Here is a 22539-nt window from a genome sequence, read left to right on the forward strand (position 1 = left end):
TTCTGATCTACACAATAACTGATTGTTTCAGTATTTTGACTGTGTCCAATTTTTATAAGTGTGTGCTGAAAAATAATGCCTCAATTTTTTATTCTATTCTCAATACTAATTTGAAGAATTATATATTGTTGATATTACCCACCAATGGAAGCTGGAACCCTCTGCCTCATCAGAGCTTCGAATTACTGGATATAACATGGTGGTATGTAGTGTAACTACGTTGGTGCATGAGAAACAGTGTGCTTTAATAAGTTCTAACCACAAAAACTGATAAATCTGTCCTTCCCTCTTACATTCAGGTGCAGGTAATGGTTTTGCGTGTCTCCAGCACAGATTGAAATATCTGAAATGCAAGGCCCATGTTATGAAACAGAAACAGTGAGCCATGAATACAAGAAATATGGCGAGCAAAATTCATGATTGCTTTTCAAAATATTAGTACTAGATGATATTATTCATTTGGTATACGGAAGAGTCTGGTGACAAAAAGTCTATTTGTAAAACCCAATATAGCAATTTTGACTGTATTATCATGTGAAAATTATATTCCCAATAACGACCATCTTATATGACTTTACTCTGAACTGTAATGCAAATTCGTTGCTCATATTCAGCTTAGTTTTTACTCTCATCCGTAATATTGGGCACGTAAACGATTATATATTTGTTTGTTTCATACGAAAAACTGGTTTTGTCACATCGTATTCTGTAACCTCTTGTCTATTTGTTATTGCTTAAGAATGTGTGCTAACTGCTCGACTTCATAGCACTGTAAGTATATTGCTACTATTCTACATTATTTTTGCTACCGCCTGTTTTTCGTACTTTCTCATTTAATGGAGGCCGTCGAAATTTTTATTGACTTCTGCAAAAATGTTCTGTTTGTACTCCTGTTAATAATGTGTGCAAACCTTTTCAGAACTACCATCCCATTTGCAAGGAAGAATGCTCTGGTCACCAGGATTGAATAGCATTCAGTGGCAAGAAGCAACACCATTCAAAGCAGAATTACATACCCATTCCGTAATGAAGTTGAATAGCAATACTGTCAAAATCTGCTAAAACTGAGTTTTCCTTTACATGTGAGAAAGTTCGATTACATAGAATATGAACAATATACTTACAATGGTCTTAAATCTAGCAGTTCGCACTCACATTCATAAGCAAAATCATGAAAATAAGTTAACAGAACACCAAGCAATGGAAGCAGCTTCTGTTTCACATGAAACAGGAACAAGTTTGAAATCATTTACTGCACCCAATATTATCTGATGCAACAAGAATAAAACCGGAATACAAGTAATGTGGTCAAACGCAATTCAAAGAGTGCAATGCACACTAGAAACCTTAACTGGAAGCACACCAATGAAACCAATTTCTGTTGACTATGAAACGAAAAATAGACATGGAAGACTAAAAATTAGCCAATAAGAAAGCGAGTGATGGACTGAAACTTTGAGAGGTCCAAGTGGTGTGGCAGCAAACTAAGGGCATGTTATCTTAAGTCCCTATATGAATTTCATCTCCGAGATGACCACCTCTCAAAATGCAGCAATAGGAACAGCACAGATACGTGACTAGATTGCTTTTAAGTGAAACTCTCAGCTCTATGTTTCAAGACAGTATCAATCAAAATAATCGTTCAAGTGAATTTTAAATTACAGAAAAATAAAAATTTAACATATTGTTAAACTGAACTTCCTACTTAGCATGATCTGTTTAAGTCTTGCGTGAGCAATGTGCAACATTTCTTTCCATATCAGTGGTCATGTTGTAAGTGAAATTTTTGGAAAGTACAAAAATTTTAACTACAGAACTTCAAATAATAAAGTCCTCACTTCCTGCACTGACCAGGTATTGAAAGTAAGTAAAAATTCCTGCTTTTGAAAACACGTCATGTATATCCTTCCCCTAACATCATGAAGTTGTTCAACAGCCAAGGAGTGACGGATGGGAAGGGGAGTGAGTGCACAAATTTTAATCTCCCTGATTATTCCTCCAGTCCATCTGTTCAATGGAAAGTCAGCTTAAGATGACAACAAGAAAACAGATGTAATAAAAAATGGCCATTATTATACTAAATATAAACAAATTAATCATCAAAAAAGTGGGTGTAATAAAAATGCCCATGATGACTTTCTAAATATACATAATTTAATAATCAGAACTCAAACTTACATAAACTGTTAAATACCAACATGACAGAAAATACAAGACAGAATGTGCATTATCTAAAAATCATGTCTTTTTTAATGCCCAAATTTAAATTAAACAGTTATTGCCTCTGAAAAATAAAACTATTTTATGAGTACTTTACACATCACAATACAATACATTCTCACCACTTAAATCATTTCTCACTTGAACCTAAAGCACAATTTCTTATTTTTTCCTATTTGCACCAATGTAAAAGTTACTGAAAAGATTTCACTAATTTTGCTTTGTTTCCTGAAAAGTCTACTTTTCAGGCTTCTGACTTTTTCCTGAAATGGGTATTAAGTACAGGACTATAATATAAGCAAAGCACTAACAGCATGGAATTTTATCACACGTCGCAATGTTTACACAATTCCATGAACACTGCAGTAAAATTATATGAGATTTAAATTCTTGTTCATCACAATTGTCAATTAATGCCAATAGTAAATCAGCCCTCATATTTATCTCTATTTTACCCCCTATTTTACAAGAGATTAACCATCCTTCTACCCTCCCCAAAAAGCCACGCAGCCTTATCTTCCTCGATACGAGTATACAACAAACAACACAGACGTGTTTGCCTTGGTATCAAATAACAAGTACCGGCAAATACACCTACCATCAATCAATAAGTCATTTTATATGCATTACTGCATACCAGTGCAACCACATGAGAACTTTTATTTTTCTAAATTTGGAAATACATCGATTGTTTGTTCATATTTCAACCATTAGTAAAATAAACCTGTTTTTCAATTTGTACAGTGCTTTAATTACAGTGAATGAGACATCCTGGCTCACACTATCACTCGCTTGTCCTGCAAAATGACAGATTAAGTGATGGCATGATCTTAAAATTTGTCCAAATTACATTACATAGTCCCTACTTATATAAAGTTCTCATCTGATTATAGATTTGGAACACCATTAAAGTGTGTCCCACATCCTCCCATTTCTTATATTTATAAATAATACAAAAATCACAAAATGAAAAAAACAATACTGCTGTTTTTTATTTTATACAAAGATATGGCATTTCACATATGAAAACACAGCTTTTTTGTACAACTACCTACTTTAAAAATTATTTTTAATTGTTTGAATATGTTTTGACCCTGTTCATTTGAAGGCTAGTAGTAAATATATATTTTAAAACTTTCTTAACACACGTTCAATTTACACTAAAGGGAACTGGTAACCGGCCAGTACACCGGTTGTGATGGTAAACTGACAAAGCTTCTTCCATCGTCTCTTTTTTTTAGAAAAATGGGTGTCCTGTCAATGGATTTCAACTTGGGTGACAATGTGGTTACTCTAGTCTGACGGGTGTATCTGGTCTGTTGTTGATGTTTCTGAACCCAGGTTACCACATGGTCCACTTGAATGTTACAATTGTGACTCAAAAACACTATTCCTGCAGTTTCTGCACAATATGCTGCTCAGGAGTTACAAGTGAATAAACATGTGGCAACACAGCGCTCAAGGATATTATAACTGCACAAAAGGGCATACGCACATTTCCTGAGTTAACACTGCATTTATATTATATATAAATATTAACGCACCTCACTTATATACACAACAGGCTACTAGGTGGCTTTGGAACCAGTTTAAGTTCAAACAGATTCACATGTAAGGTTCAGTCCAAAATTTGGAAAGCAAAAGGAAAACGCACATTTAAAAATGAAAAATCTGGAATGTTGCTCTTTGTGATCAAGTAGCAGCAGCATTTGCATCACAGACATATAGTTCAGTACATACAATCAATGTTGGAGAGAAAAATTTGGGATAAAAATTTGTGTATACAATTTGACTAGAGCCTTAAATTCATTAAGGACCCACCCAAAAAATTTAAACTTCTGTACAAAATAATTCAATAGATACTTTCCTGAAAGTTTATACTGGGTTCTTACTCTAACCTCACAAATACACTCAAATGTCTACTAATTATTAAAAATCATAAGAAATAATCACTGGAATTATCAACACAGGCTTAATAATCATTTGCTGTAGAGAGGGAGACACTTATTTAGGTTATGATTTATACTACAAAAGTGGAAACATATCTTTCCTATTACACTTTTCACATGAGATGAGCCACAAGCTGCAACCTAGTAGCCAATATGAGATTCATAGCACAGCCTACACAAAGTAGTTTCCACTGGGAAAGTCATCCATCACAATATCAATTTTTTCAGTAAAGAACTAGAAGTGTTCTGTTATCACAATTGAAAAGCATTTACAACTTTCTAGCAGAACATAGACCCACTTTTTACACATTGTAGCTGCGACCAAGACAAAATAACTTCATGATAAAAATTACTTATATTTTAGCAGTAATTGTAAATCATAACCTGAATAAAATTCTTATTGTTAAATTTACCAGACCAGCTTTTTAAATCAACACAGAACACTTTTGTCTCATTTTATAAAAAATGACAATATCAGGCAAAAACTTCAACAATTTTATAAAAGATATCTTTAAAATTTTGTTTAAATTATATTTATATTAGAGAATTTAACATCTGTTAAAACACCTTTAAAAGTTTACAATGGAAGAAAGAACTATTTATTAACAGTACTTGATTGCCTTTCTTACAAGAAATTTCCGTTATTTTATTCAATAAACTATTTATTGGGCATTTAGGAAAGTACAGACTAAGCCCAAAATTGAAAAGTTTTCAATATTTTTCTGTAAACAACTGAAAAACTAACTCATTTTTCTTGTTTAGAGAGAAAATTTTCCTCAAACTGATAAATTTTGGAAGCAATGACGTTTGTGACATTGCCAATATTTCATAAGCAAATAGAACAGCAATCCACCCCCTTTCGCAACCACTGACGAAGCTTGGAAAGTCATACTCAGTCACCAAAGATGGGTGTCTCAACATATAAGGCCCCTGTAACACTGTTCACAAGTAATTATGTTCCACATTCAACTCAAAATATTTCCTCATTATTGCTCTGAGCTCTAAGAATATTATTAGTTTCTGCCTACCCTTTCCTCAACAGTATTTGCTTTAAATAACTTACAAAGAGGGACATCTTATTGCACATGCATCAGAATCCAGGTCATATCAAATGCCTCAATCAGGAGCGTAAGAAAGTTGAAATAAATGATACTGCAAACAAAAATGCAATGAAAGAACAGCTTTGGAGTAAACAGCTTGAAAATACAACACAGTGCTAAATCACATGGTTATTGATTGACAAATCATAAAAATAAGAAAACTGGTAAGCTAACATTCCTGGGAAAAACCATGATTTAATAGATCAAAGACATCAATTATTATTACTAGTTAGTACAGTGTGAACATGATTAAAGACCAATTGAATTTCTTCTATGAAGCAAGACCAACTGAATTTCTTTGATGAAGCAGCATCATATATTTCAACTTCCTTTTCTACATGCAGGGGGATACGTGGGTTTACAAGATCATCATCCTATTTTCACACCTGGTTTCTCTACAGTTATACACTTAGGGAGGTCAGAGGGATGGATTATCTACCTTACCTGGTTTATCAAATTCACAGTTGGTAAAACAATATCATTATTGGCTCTTAGAAGAATAGGTTTTTCCTGGATGCTTAATGTTAACCATTTTCAGTATATTATGCACTAGCCACAGTTTCTGGCGAAGAAAGGATTCCTAGGGAACCAACCAACACACTGAGAAATAAAAAACAGGACCTAAAGCTTGAGATAAGGAGGACAGTAGGGCAGGAAACATTGTGACATGAAGGGTAGACAGACTTTTTAGTCTTCTTAATCCCTGAAAACACAGGTAGTTTGTACCCTTTATTTCCTAACCCGTTTAGAAACGATCATTATTGTTGAAAAGTTCATAGATACTACGAAAGCTTGCTCTGACATCCAATACAACCAATTTAAATATAAAGATAAAGACAAGAGTAAAGTTACTTTTTTTATAACGTCTGAAGCAAAACTCTTCATTTTCGGTACGGACCATATATAGATATATGTATATATATTACACTTTTATGTATATTACTTCCTTTTTAAATAAAATGCATAGCAAAAACAAAGTTCTTGTACGAAATATAAATATTTATATATTATATAGTATATATTATGAAATCTTACAATTCACAAGACTATCTTTTACATTAAACTGCATGAAAGTAATTTTCTTTTGAAAACTACGAAATGTACTTTGGCACTGAACATTTTCAATTGTGAATCAACTGCAGTTTTTTTTCTTTTTTGGCACACACATTATCTTAATATAGATAGTTTTTAGTAAATATATTAACAGTTCTCTAATGCTCACTCTCCAAAATGTACACCTCACTTTACTGAAGAGCCATCTGGAGGCTCTTCAAAAAGTGTTTACCAACAAACACATAATGCACTTGTCTAACATGGAAGAAACTATTGTTCAACAAGAATAGCTATTTCTTTTTTTAGACTAGCATGAGAAAAACATTGCTCCTTCTGCATAAAAATACCTTCTGAAAGATATTCACTATCTGCATTAGTAAAAAACACTAAAATTTATAAGTTATTGCAAATAATTTTACAACAAATATATGCAGTGCAGTGAACTTTTAAATGCTCACAATTTCTAAAAAACAAACACATTGAAAATTATACTTAAGCTTATCAACCTACAAGAGATAACTGACATAGTTTAGTATAAACAGCCTTACATAAATATTTATGAGCGTAGTGCACTTAAAAACATTCATCCCTACTAAATATTGACGATTGTCCAGATGCCAAATGACAACAACTCTATCTCTTATTTTTAAGTATGTTTTACAATAACCTATGAACTACTGTGTATCAGAGAGAAGTATTTATTGTACACAAGTTATTATAACATATCTTTTATGTATCATTTACCCTCTGTCACATCAAGATCAGCACAAATGTGCTAACAATGGTATATCAGTTATTAAAATAAATAAGTATACTAAAAGATATGTAGATCTGATATTTTTAAGTAATGAAGTCTGCCAATGCATACTTACAAAAATCTTAAAGAATCAAAGACAAAATTATTTTGTACTGTAAGTGTATACACATGGCACAAAGTGTTTATTGTAGTATTATGATTTGCCATATCAGTATCCCTACTGTAATGACTAGATTAGAAGGAAACTAGGTGACACACTGACCAGCCTTCTTCACTGATACTAATTCTGTGCCACAACAGCACACATAGTAACGCATTCCAAGCCCCATCACAAAAATATTCTTACAAATTAATGTAGTTTTTGTATGATTATCAGCTCCAACTACTTTCAAACACAAACAATGTTTTTATAATAATATACAATATTTATAACAAAATGCACACAATGACAACTGGTGAAGCTTTAGCATTTACAAACCAGCAAGGTAATTCACTGAGTAGCAAACAACCAAATTCCTTGCAAATTGCTTTTTACAAAACAAGGACTATATGCCGATATAAGAGTCAATTAAACTGTAATGTATCACCACAATAAGCACTTGACCAGATAAAACGCAAAATATGAAGTATGTTATATCCAATTAGAATGATTTGTAAAAATTAATTTTCAATAAAAAGTAGCTAATGAACACAAATTACAGTATGTGATACATCAAAAATGTGGTCCTATCCAGATCTTAAAAATACAATTCTTAGAAACTGAATGACAGATACCTAAATAAAGACACACAAAACTACACAACTCCAAAAGGAGCCTCCTCAATATAAAAAGTTTATATCTCCATAATTTACTGTCATTCTGCATACATGTTGGTTTGCATAAAACTTCAGTTTGCTTTGACACACAGTTTTTTTTATTATAAACAGAGTACACAAAATATACTAACTATTCACAGTACGCTTTTACAGAAGAATGAAGTATAAGTTGGTATAATAATAGAAGTCTTTCTACTAGAACACTTAAAATGTGCATTATATGGTTTCTAAATTTTAAAACTGTAAATAATTTGGCACATGAACTAGTGCTCAGGATATGTAATGGAAGCAAATCTGACAACTGTATTAATAGGGGGATATGTGGTATCATACTAATGTGTTTGCTTTCTTTCAAGTTATCAGTCCCTACTTTATACTCAGTATACCTACTCAACAGCACTCAACTTCTTAAATCAGTATTTTGCAATATTTAATCAGCTGCCTTCATGACTAGATGATTGTAAAAAAGCATTTTAATGACATGCTTATTTCAGTTAGTACTTTAACAATAACTGTAAGACAGAGCATCTGTAAACAGCTAACATTTTTCTAACCAAGATGTTCACAAAACATCACAGAAAATGAATAAAATACTTTACATGTGCCCTAGTGTGATATGATTCTTTCCCCAAAATGATATGAATCAATAGAAGTTATGTAAAGTATTGACTGAGAACTCCAACAAACAGTGTAATTTTGATTATTCACCCCCACTCCCAAACTGTTCCCAATTTATCTATTTGTGTATAGTCTTTACACACTGATCTCACCAGCACTCTTATGCCAATACTGAAAAACTTGAGCAGCTTTTGTGAGAGTGTACTGAGAAACACCATATCTTAAAATACTGATTCAGTTTCCATGTAATTTCAGTACAAATCACTTATAGCAATCAATTATGTTTTAAGATGAAACACTGATATGGCTAGATTTAAGATACGTATAAAACTGATGAAAATTTCAACAGGTCAAGGAAGACTAAAATGTTTGCAAACTGATTCACTACCCAGTCACAATACTGTGCCACAACTGTGTTGACAGTGTAATATGTCACAGTACAATAAAATTACAAGGGCACTGAACAACAAACATGTTTTTCATTCTAAGCCCATTAAGTGGTTTACTTTCCTGTTGGGCAGTGAGAATTTGCTCTTCAAGAAAAGAAAACACTTTTATCATAGCTAATCATTACTGCTAACATTAACAACTTCATCACGGGAATGCCATTAAATGACAATAACAGGAGCAATTAAGAGTGTAACCACTGTAAAATATTACATACAATAAACAAAACAAAAAAATCTTTGGCTTGATCCCCTTTTACCTCCTAGCTAAATTTTCACATGGCAAATTGTCATTCCACTAATTTAAAACATTTTTGAATAACTTACTGTGTTAAAAATAAATAATACAATGGGATAGCAACTTGCCAATGATGTTAAAGCTCTGCCTGTATTAAAACTTAAGTCCATTCTTTCTTGTTTAACTTTACCATGGCTTTCCAAAGAAAATAAACACACAAAAGTCAGTTTGCTACAATTCCAATTTTCACAGATATTTCTGCTGAACCTCACTTCTTTATCATAAACAGTATACAGTAGACTATGTCTCTTAATGTGCATCAACTTTACCAAAACTTAACAATGTACAGTGAGTGCTGCATCACTTGCTTTAAATGACTTTTGAAGACCATTCCTATCAGGAAGTCAAATTAAGATAATATACCATCTTAGTTAATGAATTGGAGCTTTGACAATATGATTTGGTGCAATGTAATGGTAACCTGGCAGTGGCATCCCAGCTGTTTCCATAGATATCCTGCAACAGACAAATATAACACAGTCTTCAATAAACACATGAAGATATATACTTAAATTTCAGATAAGTAATATGCTGCAGAGGAGGTAGAAAATCACACCTCATTAAAAAACAAGCATCCTAAGTAAGTATATAGTTTGTCCAGTTTTGCTACTAAATCATTCAAGGTCCATAAAAAAAAGAGGTGATTATCTGAGACAATCTTCTACATGTGATATTTAAAAGAAAAATATCAGATTGGAACCAACATTTGACACTTCTGTTTTATTACCCTGAAATAAGCACACCTCTGTGTGAACTAAATGTCAATATTCTAAACAACAAGAGAGGCAGGAAACTTTTCAATCTTACAATAATAGATTGCCCTTATCAATTATCCTAACATATCTATTGAAAGCACTATCTACATGTTATCTGTCTAGTAGGTTTCCAATCATTCAGTTTATTTCACAAAGTGCTATGTTTTAACACAGCATACTTTTTTTTTTTTTTTTTTAATAATGTTGACACTCATCCACGAACATAAACTTTCTGTAAGGTAATTCTGCACCTGTGAGATTGGCTGCACAAGTAGCACCCTGTAATACCAATGAAAAGCACAATGCTCCCCCTCAGGACATTATTCCTGTCTTACACAGCTTAAACATAAAATCATCTTAATGGTGCCTTGCAAATTAGGCAAACTGTATATTTAATATGATACCATAGCAACAACAAACTATTTTCTTCCACGTAGATCAACCTGTGATGTTCAATGTTCAGATGAGGCACTCAATACTATTCAATCATGATTTATAAAAATATATAAAGGTAAAACACCATGTCACATGGTAAACCTCTTAACTGGGTAAAATCAGGAATCCACAACCAAAATGTTACTTATGGCTCTTTCAGAATTACTTTTAGGTTCAGGAAGATGGGGAAATGTGTTTCCTCCAACATGGAATAAATTCAATATTGAAATTTTTTCCACGTTGTTGTATTGGGAGGCGGAATAGCAATAAAATAAAATAACCGTGACTCATGCAAGGGCCCTGTTGCCTGTAATAGTCTGGCAAGTAGCAGAAAATATGACCACCTGAACGGAAAGTAGCTTCTGTACTCTAAGCTATGAGCAGCAATTTTAAAATTGCCATTAAGCACCAGTAAGACTATTTTGCACAATGTATGCAAGAATACATAACATGAAATAATGGATTATTCAACACAGAGTATGGGACATTTCCACTACTGCACTACATAGATATCTCTACATAAAACAAAAAAAAAATCTATACACAAGTTACTGGAGTTAAGGCAGAATGTTGTTTAACAGTTTGACAGCACAGCCCTAAAACTGATCACTTATCACTAGCTGAGCAAATACAAAGGGTTCCAGTATAGGACACCAAGTTCAAAAGCAAGCTTGAGGGTAAAAAAAGCCAGTGGTGGTGCAAAGATATTCAATCTTTCAGTGAAATAGCAATCTGCACTATTTTAATAAATTAGAGATCTTTCATTCTGGTAGATGCATGATAGTACCTGATAGATCACACACTATATGTCTGCAATAGTGATTCTTCTGAGACTACTACACCTGTGATCCTATTTGAACTTACATTGTATAGCCATTTTTGTGACAAATGCGCTTACTTGTTGATAAAGGATAGAAGTGAGGAAATAATAAACAATTTATGCCAGATGAAACTTTCACAGAATGTAAAATCTGCTGAGGAAGCTTGACAAAACAAAACATTCCAGATGTATAAAGCTGTTTCTTACGCAGTCTTCAATGATAATTGGGTTTATAATCTGCAAAAGTATGTAAATGAAGAGAAATAAAACCTCAATACAAACACTTGTTGCTGTGAGGTCACAGTAAACTACACTAGTGCTTAATGGGCAACACATAATCCTGGGATGTCTTCACAAAGAGAACTTTTATTTACACCATTCACTTCACATATAATTTCATTTCTGCATTTGTTTAAATTATGCCCAAAAACTGCAAACCTGGAACCTTGTAGAATCATGTCACTATCTTTGGAATGTAATGACATTTATGTTTTAACCCCCTCCCTGAATTTTCATAAAAAAGTATTAAGATCTTTGTTACTTTGTTTCTGTTTATAACTTTTCTAAACTGCTGTACAGCAAGGTGCGTGTATCTGAGCCATCACTGTGTATTAGACAGCAAAACTCAAAAATGGCTCACACACACTTGAAAGTAATTTGAGATTTCTCAAAGCAGAACGTATGCCGTTAGTTATACAAATATAGTTTAACTAAAACTGTCTACACTGCATGATTACTGAAATCAAATTAAAATATCACCTTTTCAAAAGCTTTCTTCTGCTATTTCCTAACATATATGGCTGAAGCTGTATTGAGCAAGGAAACAGCATTCTTAATTCTGCTGTCATTTAATGTATTTCTGGGAACCAGTGTGCTCATTTGGAAGTAAGTGCATTAGAAAAAGAAGAAGAAGAAGAAATTATGCAACAGCACTCTAGAGCAACATAACCACGATGGCCTAGCTAAACTTAGCAAAAAGTGGTTCTGCTGATAAAAATTAACAACATATTCTACATGAAGCGGCTATGCAAGCGGGGGGAGGGGGGATACATCAAAACTTAATTGTTACCCGACAAACATCCAGGGGGAAGAAACCCACACCTCACCCAACTTGCTTGTTACACTATCTGTTGTTGCTATTTACCAGACTATTTTGGCAATTGCATATCTAGGATACGGAACTGTTGCACAACCAGTTAAGAGGTTTCTTGTTCAGAGAATAAAAAACATGATTGTGACAAATCTCTGCAAGGGATTAAAGTAAAGAAGGTACATAAAGGAAAAAAGAAACATGCTTACCGGATAATTTGGCACAGGCTGGATGGTGAGGAGGATGGGGTTCTTCCGTGGTTATTGGTTAAAAGTCTCAGTCAGCATCTCTTCAAAACTTCAATACCACTTGACACTAACTTTGCTGTTTTCTAACAATTGAGGACAGAAAAATAGTTGCCCTCCATATATGAAAGGTTATGAACCACATTACCTCCAAACCAATGTCGTTACAATCTACCATGTTATATCTGACTAGTCATAAGTTCACAACAGGATTTGTGTATAATCCACAATGATTAAAATGTTGCACATTACACATAGTTATAATCTTTCTGATACTTTACCTACCAACAGCAATGTAAATGAAAATTTTCTTTACAACAAAAGGAGTTAAGTACCATTAATGTCCAACCAGTGAATAATGCCTACACTGCCCACCCAACTCTCGACCTGAGATTTCATATTAAGGCAGACAGATAACCACACATAGCTCCCACACATTGATAAGCATTTAGTTTTTTCTATGTACAGATATTAATTTATCATACATGACATGTATCTCAAAATTTCCTAATATGTGAGGATTACATCAAATACAATTAATAGAAATTTGAGTATGGAAAAAACCAACAAAATATGTTGAGACCTCCACTCATATCAAGGGGAAAAATAGTTACATTTAACTGTCATTTCTTTGAGGGGAGGAAAAGAACAATTTTTCTGATTATCATTTGCAAGTGTTCACCTCTAATCATTTAAGTTTCACTTTAGTTTCCTACCTGCCTTTGGTACATGAAGCGCCACCGCCTAACAATTCTTCAGTGTCACTGTATGATTTCTGCTCACAAATATAGGCCGTTTAATGCCAAACACAAGATGCAGTTATACTTTGTAAAGAATGAGGTGACTACTTGCTTTCTACATAATGTCCACTTTCCAGATGGGGACAGTTTATGTAATATTTCTTTTCACTAAATTTCTTAATAGAAAGAAAGAAATAATGATTAATTTAGCAAGTACAAATTATTGTACCACAACGTGCAGCAGTTGTGATCGAATACTGACACTAACCACTTTTCCTACTTACATCATGCCATAAAGTTTACGGTAGTGACCACCATTTTAAAGTATATTTCTAGAACTTTGCACTATTTAAGAGTAAACTTAAACTGAAATGGTAACTATCACCAAACTTCCACTTAAATTGGGATCAATACCTTGACCACATAACAGAATAATAATAAGAATACAAGAAGGGAGTCCGTAGTTCTAGTTGTAGTCTGACACCTAATATGGACTACTACTATTTCTAAGCAGAGACTAGAAAGAAAGAGAGGGGGAGAGGGGGGGAGGGGGAGAGAGAGAGAGAGAGAGAGAGAGAAAGAGAGAGAGAGGTGTTAACTCTGAAGTTTGATTACAAATTGTAAGATTAGTTTAATATCTCTGGGAACACATGGTTGAAAATTAAAACAGAAAAGAAAGCCTTCTGACCAATAAACATGTGTTTTTGTTGTATTTTATTCATTAACTTTACAATTCTCAGTCACAATCTTCTGAATAATGTCTACAGTCAAATAAGAAAAGTTGTACAACAAATGACATTACAATATGTAAACGGTTTATATTCTGTCTCCACGATGTGATAAAGCAAATGAATCCAAGAAAATCTTCACAAATCATCTATGACAAAGTTGTACTGATATGTTCTCATCATACGCTTGCCAAAATGACAAAACTCTAAGAAATTCCTTTAATAAAAAGCAAATAAGGCAACTGGATTGAGAGAAATTTACTATAAAATCTGAGAAAATTACGCGAAAGAAGGTACAATCTTTGAAAATGCTATCACAATAAAAAACACACAATATTGTCACTAATGTTTTAACATAGGAAAGCAAAATTCTGGCAATACAGTACAGATTATCGTCTCACAAAAATGTGGCTCGACACTATTTTGTTTCAAAAATGAGTGATATTTCTTGATCCCTCAATAAACATTTATGAATTATATATTATCAGTCCACGTAAAAATAAACTGTCTAATGTAGTTGTCCCATGATCCATAAGAATTGAGGAAAACATATTGATCACTAACATAAAAATATCCAAGAGGAAATTCAGTTACTTGAAAATATCTCCAACAGAAAATACATATCAAAAATTAGGAAGTCTTACGATTTTGGCTACGCCAATACAGAATATAAAAACACACGTCACTCAACACAAAGTACTTACTTGGCATCAAAAAAGTCTAAAATATGGGAGTTATAGGTGATGCATATTAAAAAATGTCACTAACAGTTGGATGAAATGACAGATAATAACCTAATGTGTGAATATTGTTTTAGTGGAGATCTAATTATGTTGTTGTTGCCTACCACTCCATCTAATACAACAACCATGTCTGTTCTATTACAAATATCTTCAGAACTAAGATAAGCTGTCCAGAAAATAAAATTTCACCTTCTCGAAGAGGATGAACTACAAGACTAAGGTGCGAACAAACCTCTGTAAATGAAACATTTCACAAGATGTTTAAAATATGTTAATTCCCATCTTTAGAAGGAAAGCCAGAACTTTCACCAGTAAATACAATGAAGCAGGGAAAGACAGAAGGAAAATTTGAGAAGTAATAGCATACGTGAATTTAATCGACAGAGCAGCAGTAGTGTACTTGTGTCTGACGAGTCAGAATATTGCGTAACACTTACAGAGAAATGGAAACAAATGGCGTCTCGTGTACTTATAAGAGAACTGTCCTGTCTCCTGTGGCCAAATAGAGAGGTTACAGAAAAAAAAATTTCAATAACAGTACCGAACAGACACGAGTAATCAGTATAACTAGTAACACTGTCATTTTCTGACGACGTCCCACGGCGAAACGATGTGTCGAGACGCCGGTGACGTCCCTGTCGCAGGCACTCGCCTAGTAGGGAGCAAACTTGCTGCGCTCCGTCTTCATCTTGCCGGAATCCTGGCCAACTCCTTGGCCCGAGGCGGGACTGCGCAGACGTGGGGCGTACGGCTTGTGCGCACCACCCCCTGTTCCCGCGCCACCACCCGACGTGCGGTGAACCCCGGTAGTGCGGACAGGTGCGCCCCCACCGGCGCCACCTCCTCCGAGGAGCTCAGTCAGGCCTCCGAGGGCCGTGAGTGAAGAGAGAGCATTGAGTGCACCCGGCTTCGAGAGCAGCTGTGCCAGTGGAATGGCCGAAGCCAGAGGCGACACGCCGCTGCCGGGTGCCCCACCTGCTCCCCCTGCACCACCGCCGCCGGTAGGACCACCCGCACCCGCACCACCAGGGTTGGAGCCAGGATTTTGGGCTTCAAGGTTAGCTTTCTGCAGTTCAACACTGGTGGGAGAAACAGAAGAGAGAGACACTGGAGATATTGGTACCAGGTATTCGGTGTGATAGGAATGGCAGAAAAACACAGGCCTTTTCTCCTTAACCTGTCAGAGCCCAGCTAGGCCGTCAAAGCTAATCTCGAAATCTGCAGAAATAAAAGTTTCCACTGCAGATAATACTGAGCCAGCTACTTATTTACAAAGGTGCAATCCAAAAGTCACCTATGCGTTACAATTAATAGAACCGGAAATGAGAAAACCGACACACTTTGCACAGTTCTGCAGAAAGTTCGATTTCATTTACTAACAAATTGGCTGTACAGCACCAGGAAGCCAAATCTTTTAATGTCCTGTGAAAATAATATATTTGACAATGAACATTTAAACAATAAGTGCTTTAAAATTTAACTAAAATTCTCCTCTGATCGAAAGTTAACTGTTCCGAGAATTTTTTGTAGATCAGTTGCACTTTTAATTATCCCACCACTATGTCTCCCACAGCAAAATAATTGACAACCGATTACATATTCTTTAAGACACAACCCCACCACCACTACCTCACTTTGCATACACTCACTCGGATAAATCAAAGATAATGTCAGTCTTATGACATTTTGTCTAGTAATGAAACTAATATGTAAAAATCATTCAAGTATGCACTATAATGTGAGTTGAAACATAATGGCCTCTAATTTTTGACCATAACGTGGTACACAGCCATCATCTGGTATAATTTCCTGTGGGCTTGTACCACACTGATACACCTACGCACCAAATGAGGAGAAAAAAGGGAGGATAAGAATTTATTTTGAATCACTTTATAGGACTATGGCAACTGGCAAATGAGAAGGGAATTGCATCTGTTTTATAGCTGTATACAGCCAGACTGCAGGATCATTTCGTATGGGATAATGGGAAAGAATAAGCACGTCTGATTCTCCCCATCACACTAAGGAAAAGGTTGCTGGCATATTTAGGTGCGGGGAAAAGTAACTGACGGCATTGTGTTGTTTCACACTGGGCTTTAAATGGTTAAAAAGAGAATGAAAAAATGAAAGAAATCAATTAAAAGAAACATACATGGTGATTCCAGCCAGCTGCTTCTCTGCTTACAGCCTGAAAATACTGCCAATGTGGCATAAAATAAAATAAAAACTGCAGTTATATGCAGGCATCTCTGAGTATTTCTTGAAGTTGAAAATTTTAATGAAAGTACTGGACTCATTTGCTGCTGATAAATTACAATGATGAGTCCTAAATGTATAATTACTGGCAGTGGTCTTGCTAGCAAAAACAAATTGCCTCAGAAAATGAGTAATGAGTTCTGTCTTTCAATGAGTGCGAACTTGGAAGCAACTAGCTGGAGACTGGGAAATAAAAACAGTAACTGAAGCTGTTGGATATACGTGCACCACATGGAGATGCTATTAATACAAGTGTAGTGGCTTATGTGCCATGTAAGAGAACTAGAGATTTATTTTTCTAAAAAATCAAAATAGCACAGTAATCAGCCACAGTCATGTTTTTACCATAATAGGGACTGAATATCACCACTTAAAATGCACAACCTGTAATTGTAGCTGTTAACAGTGGCTTACAACAATCAACAACACTAATAAACAAACAAAATTTAACAAAAATAAAAGGTCCAATGACCGAAAAATGTAGAAGCTGCAGAAAGCACTTTTAAGTGGCGATCACTCAGAAATGTTTGATATATAGGGATTTATAAACTTATGGACTTAATTATAATGCTGGATATCATGAAGTGACATATGTTATACAGAACGGGAGTACAGCTCTTAGTGACATTCATGCCTTGATACAAATCATTAGGCACTGAAAGTCAACTGTTTCAAGTCCTTTCATATAAAAAGAAAGAACGAAAAAGAAAGAACGAAAAAGGGGGAAATGTTAAAACATAAAATTAGGCAGCTTTTCAATAATGTTTTTCAATTATTGCTCTTTACACATTGCTGGACAAACAAGAAAATTCTAATGAGGTCAATAGTAAGAGAACAATAGAATTTGAAGGAGGTGCTTTGCAAGCTAACTCTACAGGAATGCTGAATTTCCATTTCAACCAAAGTCCATGTAATAGGAATTCCAGCTGTACAAACTGACTGGGACATAGTCTTAGTTAATACAGTCCTAGTCAGTCTTAGTTAATAATGCAATAATATAATCTGTAGTGCAGAGAAGTAGGAGAAGAAATTGGAGCTCGGATAAGAGTTCATAACTTTTCCTCAGAAACAATTATTTCAAATATTTCTGCTAAGCCCATTTGAGCTTTACATGCTATTGATCACATATGAACACTGCATGTTTGAAATTCTGCACCGTATGAAGCAGAAAGGCTAGTGGAAATTACAGGTGGATGTACATCTTGAAGTAATGCTTACGAAATGAAAAACCCACAAACTTTTAGGCAAACAGCCAGTATTTCACCACAAGTAATAACAGAAAAAACTGACAGCCCACTGTGAAATTGTTTGACAGGTCTTTAGCTGGGCATCAATAGTATGTGGAAAGGTGTGTGTGTGTGTGTGTGTGTGTGTGTGTGTGTGTGTGTGTGTGTGTGTGTGTGTGAGAGAGAGAGAGAGAGAGAGAGAGAGAGAGAGAGAGAGGATATTTACTCTAACTTCCATCACAGGGAATCCGTTGGAATGGCTGTTCTCATTTTGGTATCGGGCAAACAGGCAGGAACAAATTTCTGTGAAGGAAAAAAATGCAGAAAAGAGATGAAGGACCTGGACATAAAAGAGAGGTAAGAAAAATGGTGGCGGCTCATCCGTGGGCAGATTTCCTCTCTGATGCGATGTCTTCTCCAGTTGAGAACCTGTTACCTGCTATACTATGAACAGCTAACAAGGAACAAAACATGCAAAAATGTGCATAATAATACAAAAGTTAGAAACACACATCTGGGCAAATGGCAACTGACAACAGGTTTACGAAACAATAAACAAGCCAACGAAGACCTTAGAGGCAGCAGCACAGGGCAAGAAAACTGAAGGAATAACATCTAGTGCAGAACACAATCACAACCAGGCTGCTGGTTCATAATGTTCAGAAATAAGCCTACAAGTTAAGTAGTTTTAGCGTGACAACATTAAAACATAGTAACTGAGAAAATAATCGATTACCTCTTTTCTTCAGTCAAGAGGAACCATCGACACATACAAAAACACAGGTTTTCTTTAAGTTATTTTTCCTGTTTTATTTTTGTATGTATGGAACAAGAAAACCAGTAAAGTGTGTAAATTTTCATTAGGGCCTTAGCAGGCATGTAACAATTTGTTAAGAGTCTGTAGCACCCGAGATACAAAACAATAAAATTTTAACCGTCAGCAGAAAGTTAAAAAGAAAACTTGCAGCCAAATGCTCTTGTGAAAACTGCACTCTGATGTTATTTCACTGTATACCTCGAGAACACCAAACAGAAATTCACTATCTGTGGAGAGAAAATTATGTGACTCTCCCTACCTCATGTTGATCAGGTACTGCGCCAGTGCGACGGAGTCTGGATTGCCTGTGATTGTTATGGTCCTATCAGTTGGCCCACCTTCACGTTCCTCACAATTTGAGATGCGGATCATAGCACCACTAATTTGCCTGCATAAGAACAAGAAGGAGCATCTATTACAACAAACAGCACTCAGTTGGCTTGAAAATTCACATATAATACATATGACATACAGAGGGAATGTGAAAATAATCCATTTCTGATTGGGCTGTCTGTGAAAGCCTCATCTGCCGATTGACTTAAAGAATCAAGCCAAATGGGGAAACTTGAGCAAAATCAAGGACCTACTGGTAAGATGGCCCCAATTATACTTGAGTATACTCAATTGAGCTTTCTCTATTTTTGTATCCAGGAATATGTATGTTTAACATATTTGTTGCATCTATGGATGTATGTAGGTTATCATGAATTTCAGCACATTTCATAACTAAAGTTACGTAGTTGCACATTTCAAGTTTCGTAATCTGGAAAGTGAAAAATGAATGTTTTGTCAACTATAAATGAACTAACAAAGTCACTCTTTCAAGAAATGGTGAGCCTTTACCTACATTCTTTTGTATCAATTCCATGTTTATACATATGGTCAATTTTTTATGTTCGCCTGTGACAAACACTTCTGCAACAGCTACATGGCCAAAACATTAATTCAGGAAACTCCACCCTTTCCCCATTTCGTCCATTGTAACTAACCGAAAAATTCCAAAGTGAAGTAGACCCGCTCAATTATTTGTACTATCAGTAACTAGTAGTTATTCTGTTCTGTGCATACACAAACAAAAACTGTGCTGAACCACTCATCAGAAGCTACAGGAAGGAGGCAGTCATGTCGTGTGTACTGTAAATCTTACATAGATACATTGGTTTATTCTTTTTCTGTAATACATCAAAAAATTTGCACCTAACTGCATTCACACACAGTTGGGGTATTGGGGTACACTGTACACTTGCACACTTCCAAACAGCGACTTTTGTTTTCAGCCCAACATTAATGCAATATTAATATTTGCACCTGTGCATGTTTAGAGTATTCATTAAACAAAACTTTATTTCAATTGTAATCTTTAGAACAATGTCACACTCACCTAATCTCTGCAATCTTTGTGCCACCCTTTCCAATTATGCAACCAATCAGCTCATTTGGGACTGTCATCTCGTGGGTCTGCTGGTTAGCTCCAGGCTGTGCACGGTTCTGGTTGTTCGTGCGTAGCTGGCTTCCCGCCAAGGCGGCCAAAGCTGAATTCAAAACAACTGCTGAAGAAGTGTGGACAGAATCATTTACAGAATCAAAAATGCATTAAAACTACTGCATATGTAAGTGTGGGATGTCACATGCAGTCCCAATCACTAGTACAAATGGGCAAGCTTTCCTCCAGGTAGGTGAAGTTTATATACGGACTACGAAATTCTAATGTGCTGCATAGAACACACAAATCTGCAGAGCAGGAAATAGGAAACATTAGGTACGCAGAAATCAAATATTTAAAAATTTATATCATTTTTTTAATAATAGGACTGTTGTCTGCGATTGTGACACTGAAAACTAACATTTTCTAAGGTGTAGCTACATGACAACAAAAACACTTAGAAACTGTTCTGTACTTAATGCAGCCAAACAGTAACCATAACTGTCCCTGGTGTTTTGAAATTGCTTTCACCCTCAAGAAACTCTTCTATCAAACTAGGAAATAACAGACATCATACAACAACAGCACTAAAATTTCTACCGCAGCAATACAATGATTGCTTGCAATGTTCAGGAAAACCTGAAGGATGCCCAGTTTGCACAAAGACTTTTTTAGTCAATGCAATCTTAGGAAACATATGGCTGAGCAACAATTGATGAACAGTGTATCATTCCTTTTGAAACGAAATTACAGATACCTGCATCAAAGTTTCTATTCTGCCCCGTCAGTAAGTTGATCTGCTTGCTTAAATTTGAGGAAGCAGTGTCACAACATACACTTTCAAGAGTCTTATTAACTCAATGCAGTGTTGTTTTCATACATCAAATAACTGCTCAATTCTCTTTCCCGCTCCCCACAATGTTGTATCCTACCGAACAGCTGTCTGGATGATCAATCCTGTTACTTCAAAGGTTCAAACAATCATCACTGACTATTATTTATTAAGATGGCCACAAAGTTCTAATTTAATACACAGTTGAAACATTTGGACAGTTGAACAAGCGGGGTTTGATAAGTCTGGTAAAAAAACTCTTTTTGAGGAGTATGCACTTGGTATAGCCTCCCTCCCTCCCTCCCATCAAAAAATAGATCCTTTCAAACTCTGAAAGATTCTCACTGAGTGCAACTATCACTTCCTCATTTGATGAAAATTTCTTCCCAGTGAACCAAAGTTTGAAGTTAGGGAACAGGAAGAAGACACTTTGGCTAAGTTTTGTGAACAGGGTGGATGAGGAACTAATTCACTGTATTCATCCAAATGCAAGCTGACCATTTTTTTCCAACTTTCACACTCTAAAAATGTACCTACAGCTTAGATTTATGGGCACAGCCTAAGGAAGTTCTGAAAAATGCTGCTGGAAGTTGCCATAAACAATTATTCTGCCACAGAAGCTTGTGTGTTAGCATTTTGAATACTGAATGTCGGGGGTTGTTTGGGGGGGGGGGGGGGGGGGGGACGACAAAAGCGAGGTCATCGGTCTCATCAGATTAAGTCTGCCGTGCTCTTTCAAAGGAACCATTCCGGTATTTGCCTGGAGGGACTTAGGGAAATTAAGGAAAACCTAAATCAGGATAGCCGGACGCAGGATTGAACCATCTTCCTCCCGAATGTGAGTGCAAGTGTGCTAACAACTGCACCACCTCACCCAGTACTGAATGTTAATTATCTTTTATCATGTGGGAATTTAATATTGCTAATCTTTGAATTTAGCAGGTTTTCGTAGACATAACAATAAATCTTTGTAAATACACACAATCAAAATGTACATTTTTAAGAAACTTGCAGAAGATGGCAAGTAAGCACAGTTCCATGTTTCAACAGCTCCAGCTCTGTTCAGAAGCTGTCGGCACGTCTATGTACATCAAGCCATCTCTCAATGGTGCCACTATTCGCAACATAATAATAAATTCCAATTGTGTTTAACTACGCAGTGCAGCGAGACT

The 22539-nt window shown here is 35.3% G+C and overlaps 1 protein-coding gene across 11 annotated transcripts in view; it reads right to left on the reverse strand.

The window, feature by feature from the left end:
* Positions 1–2132: 2132 nt before the first annotated feature.
* Positions 2133–22539, reverse strand: part of LOC126293318 (poly(rC)-binding protein 3) — a 559120-nt gene continuing 538713 nt past the window's right edge. For 2 of the 11 annotated variants that reach the window (XM_049986473.1, XM_049986491.1), the window contains exons 9-11: positions 20494–20644; positions 19372–19500; positions 14040–15892 (exon numbers count right to left, since the gene is read on the reverse strand). In XM_049986473.1, the coding sequence (XP_049842430.1) occupies positions 15466–15892; positions 19372–19500; positions 20494–20644 (707 nt within the window). In that variant the 3' untranslated portion in view covers positions 14040–15465. Of the gene's footprint in view, positions 9714–14039; positions 15893–19371; positions 19501–20493; positions 20645–22539 lie in introns of those variants that run through there. The other 9 variants (XM_049986479.1, XM_049986480.1, XR_007552268.1 and 6 more) reach the window with 5 other exon arrangements.

Source organism: Schistocerca gregaria, chromosome 10 (assembly GCF_023897955.1).
Source record: "Schistocerca gregaria isolate iqSchGreg1 chromosome 10, iqSchGreg1.2, whole genome shotgun sequence".
In the NCBI taxonomy this organism is placed as follows: Eukaryota; Metazoa; Arthropoda; class Insecta; order Orthoptera; family Acrididae; genus Schistocerca; species Schistocerca gregaria.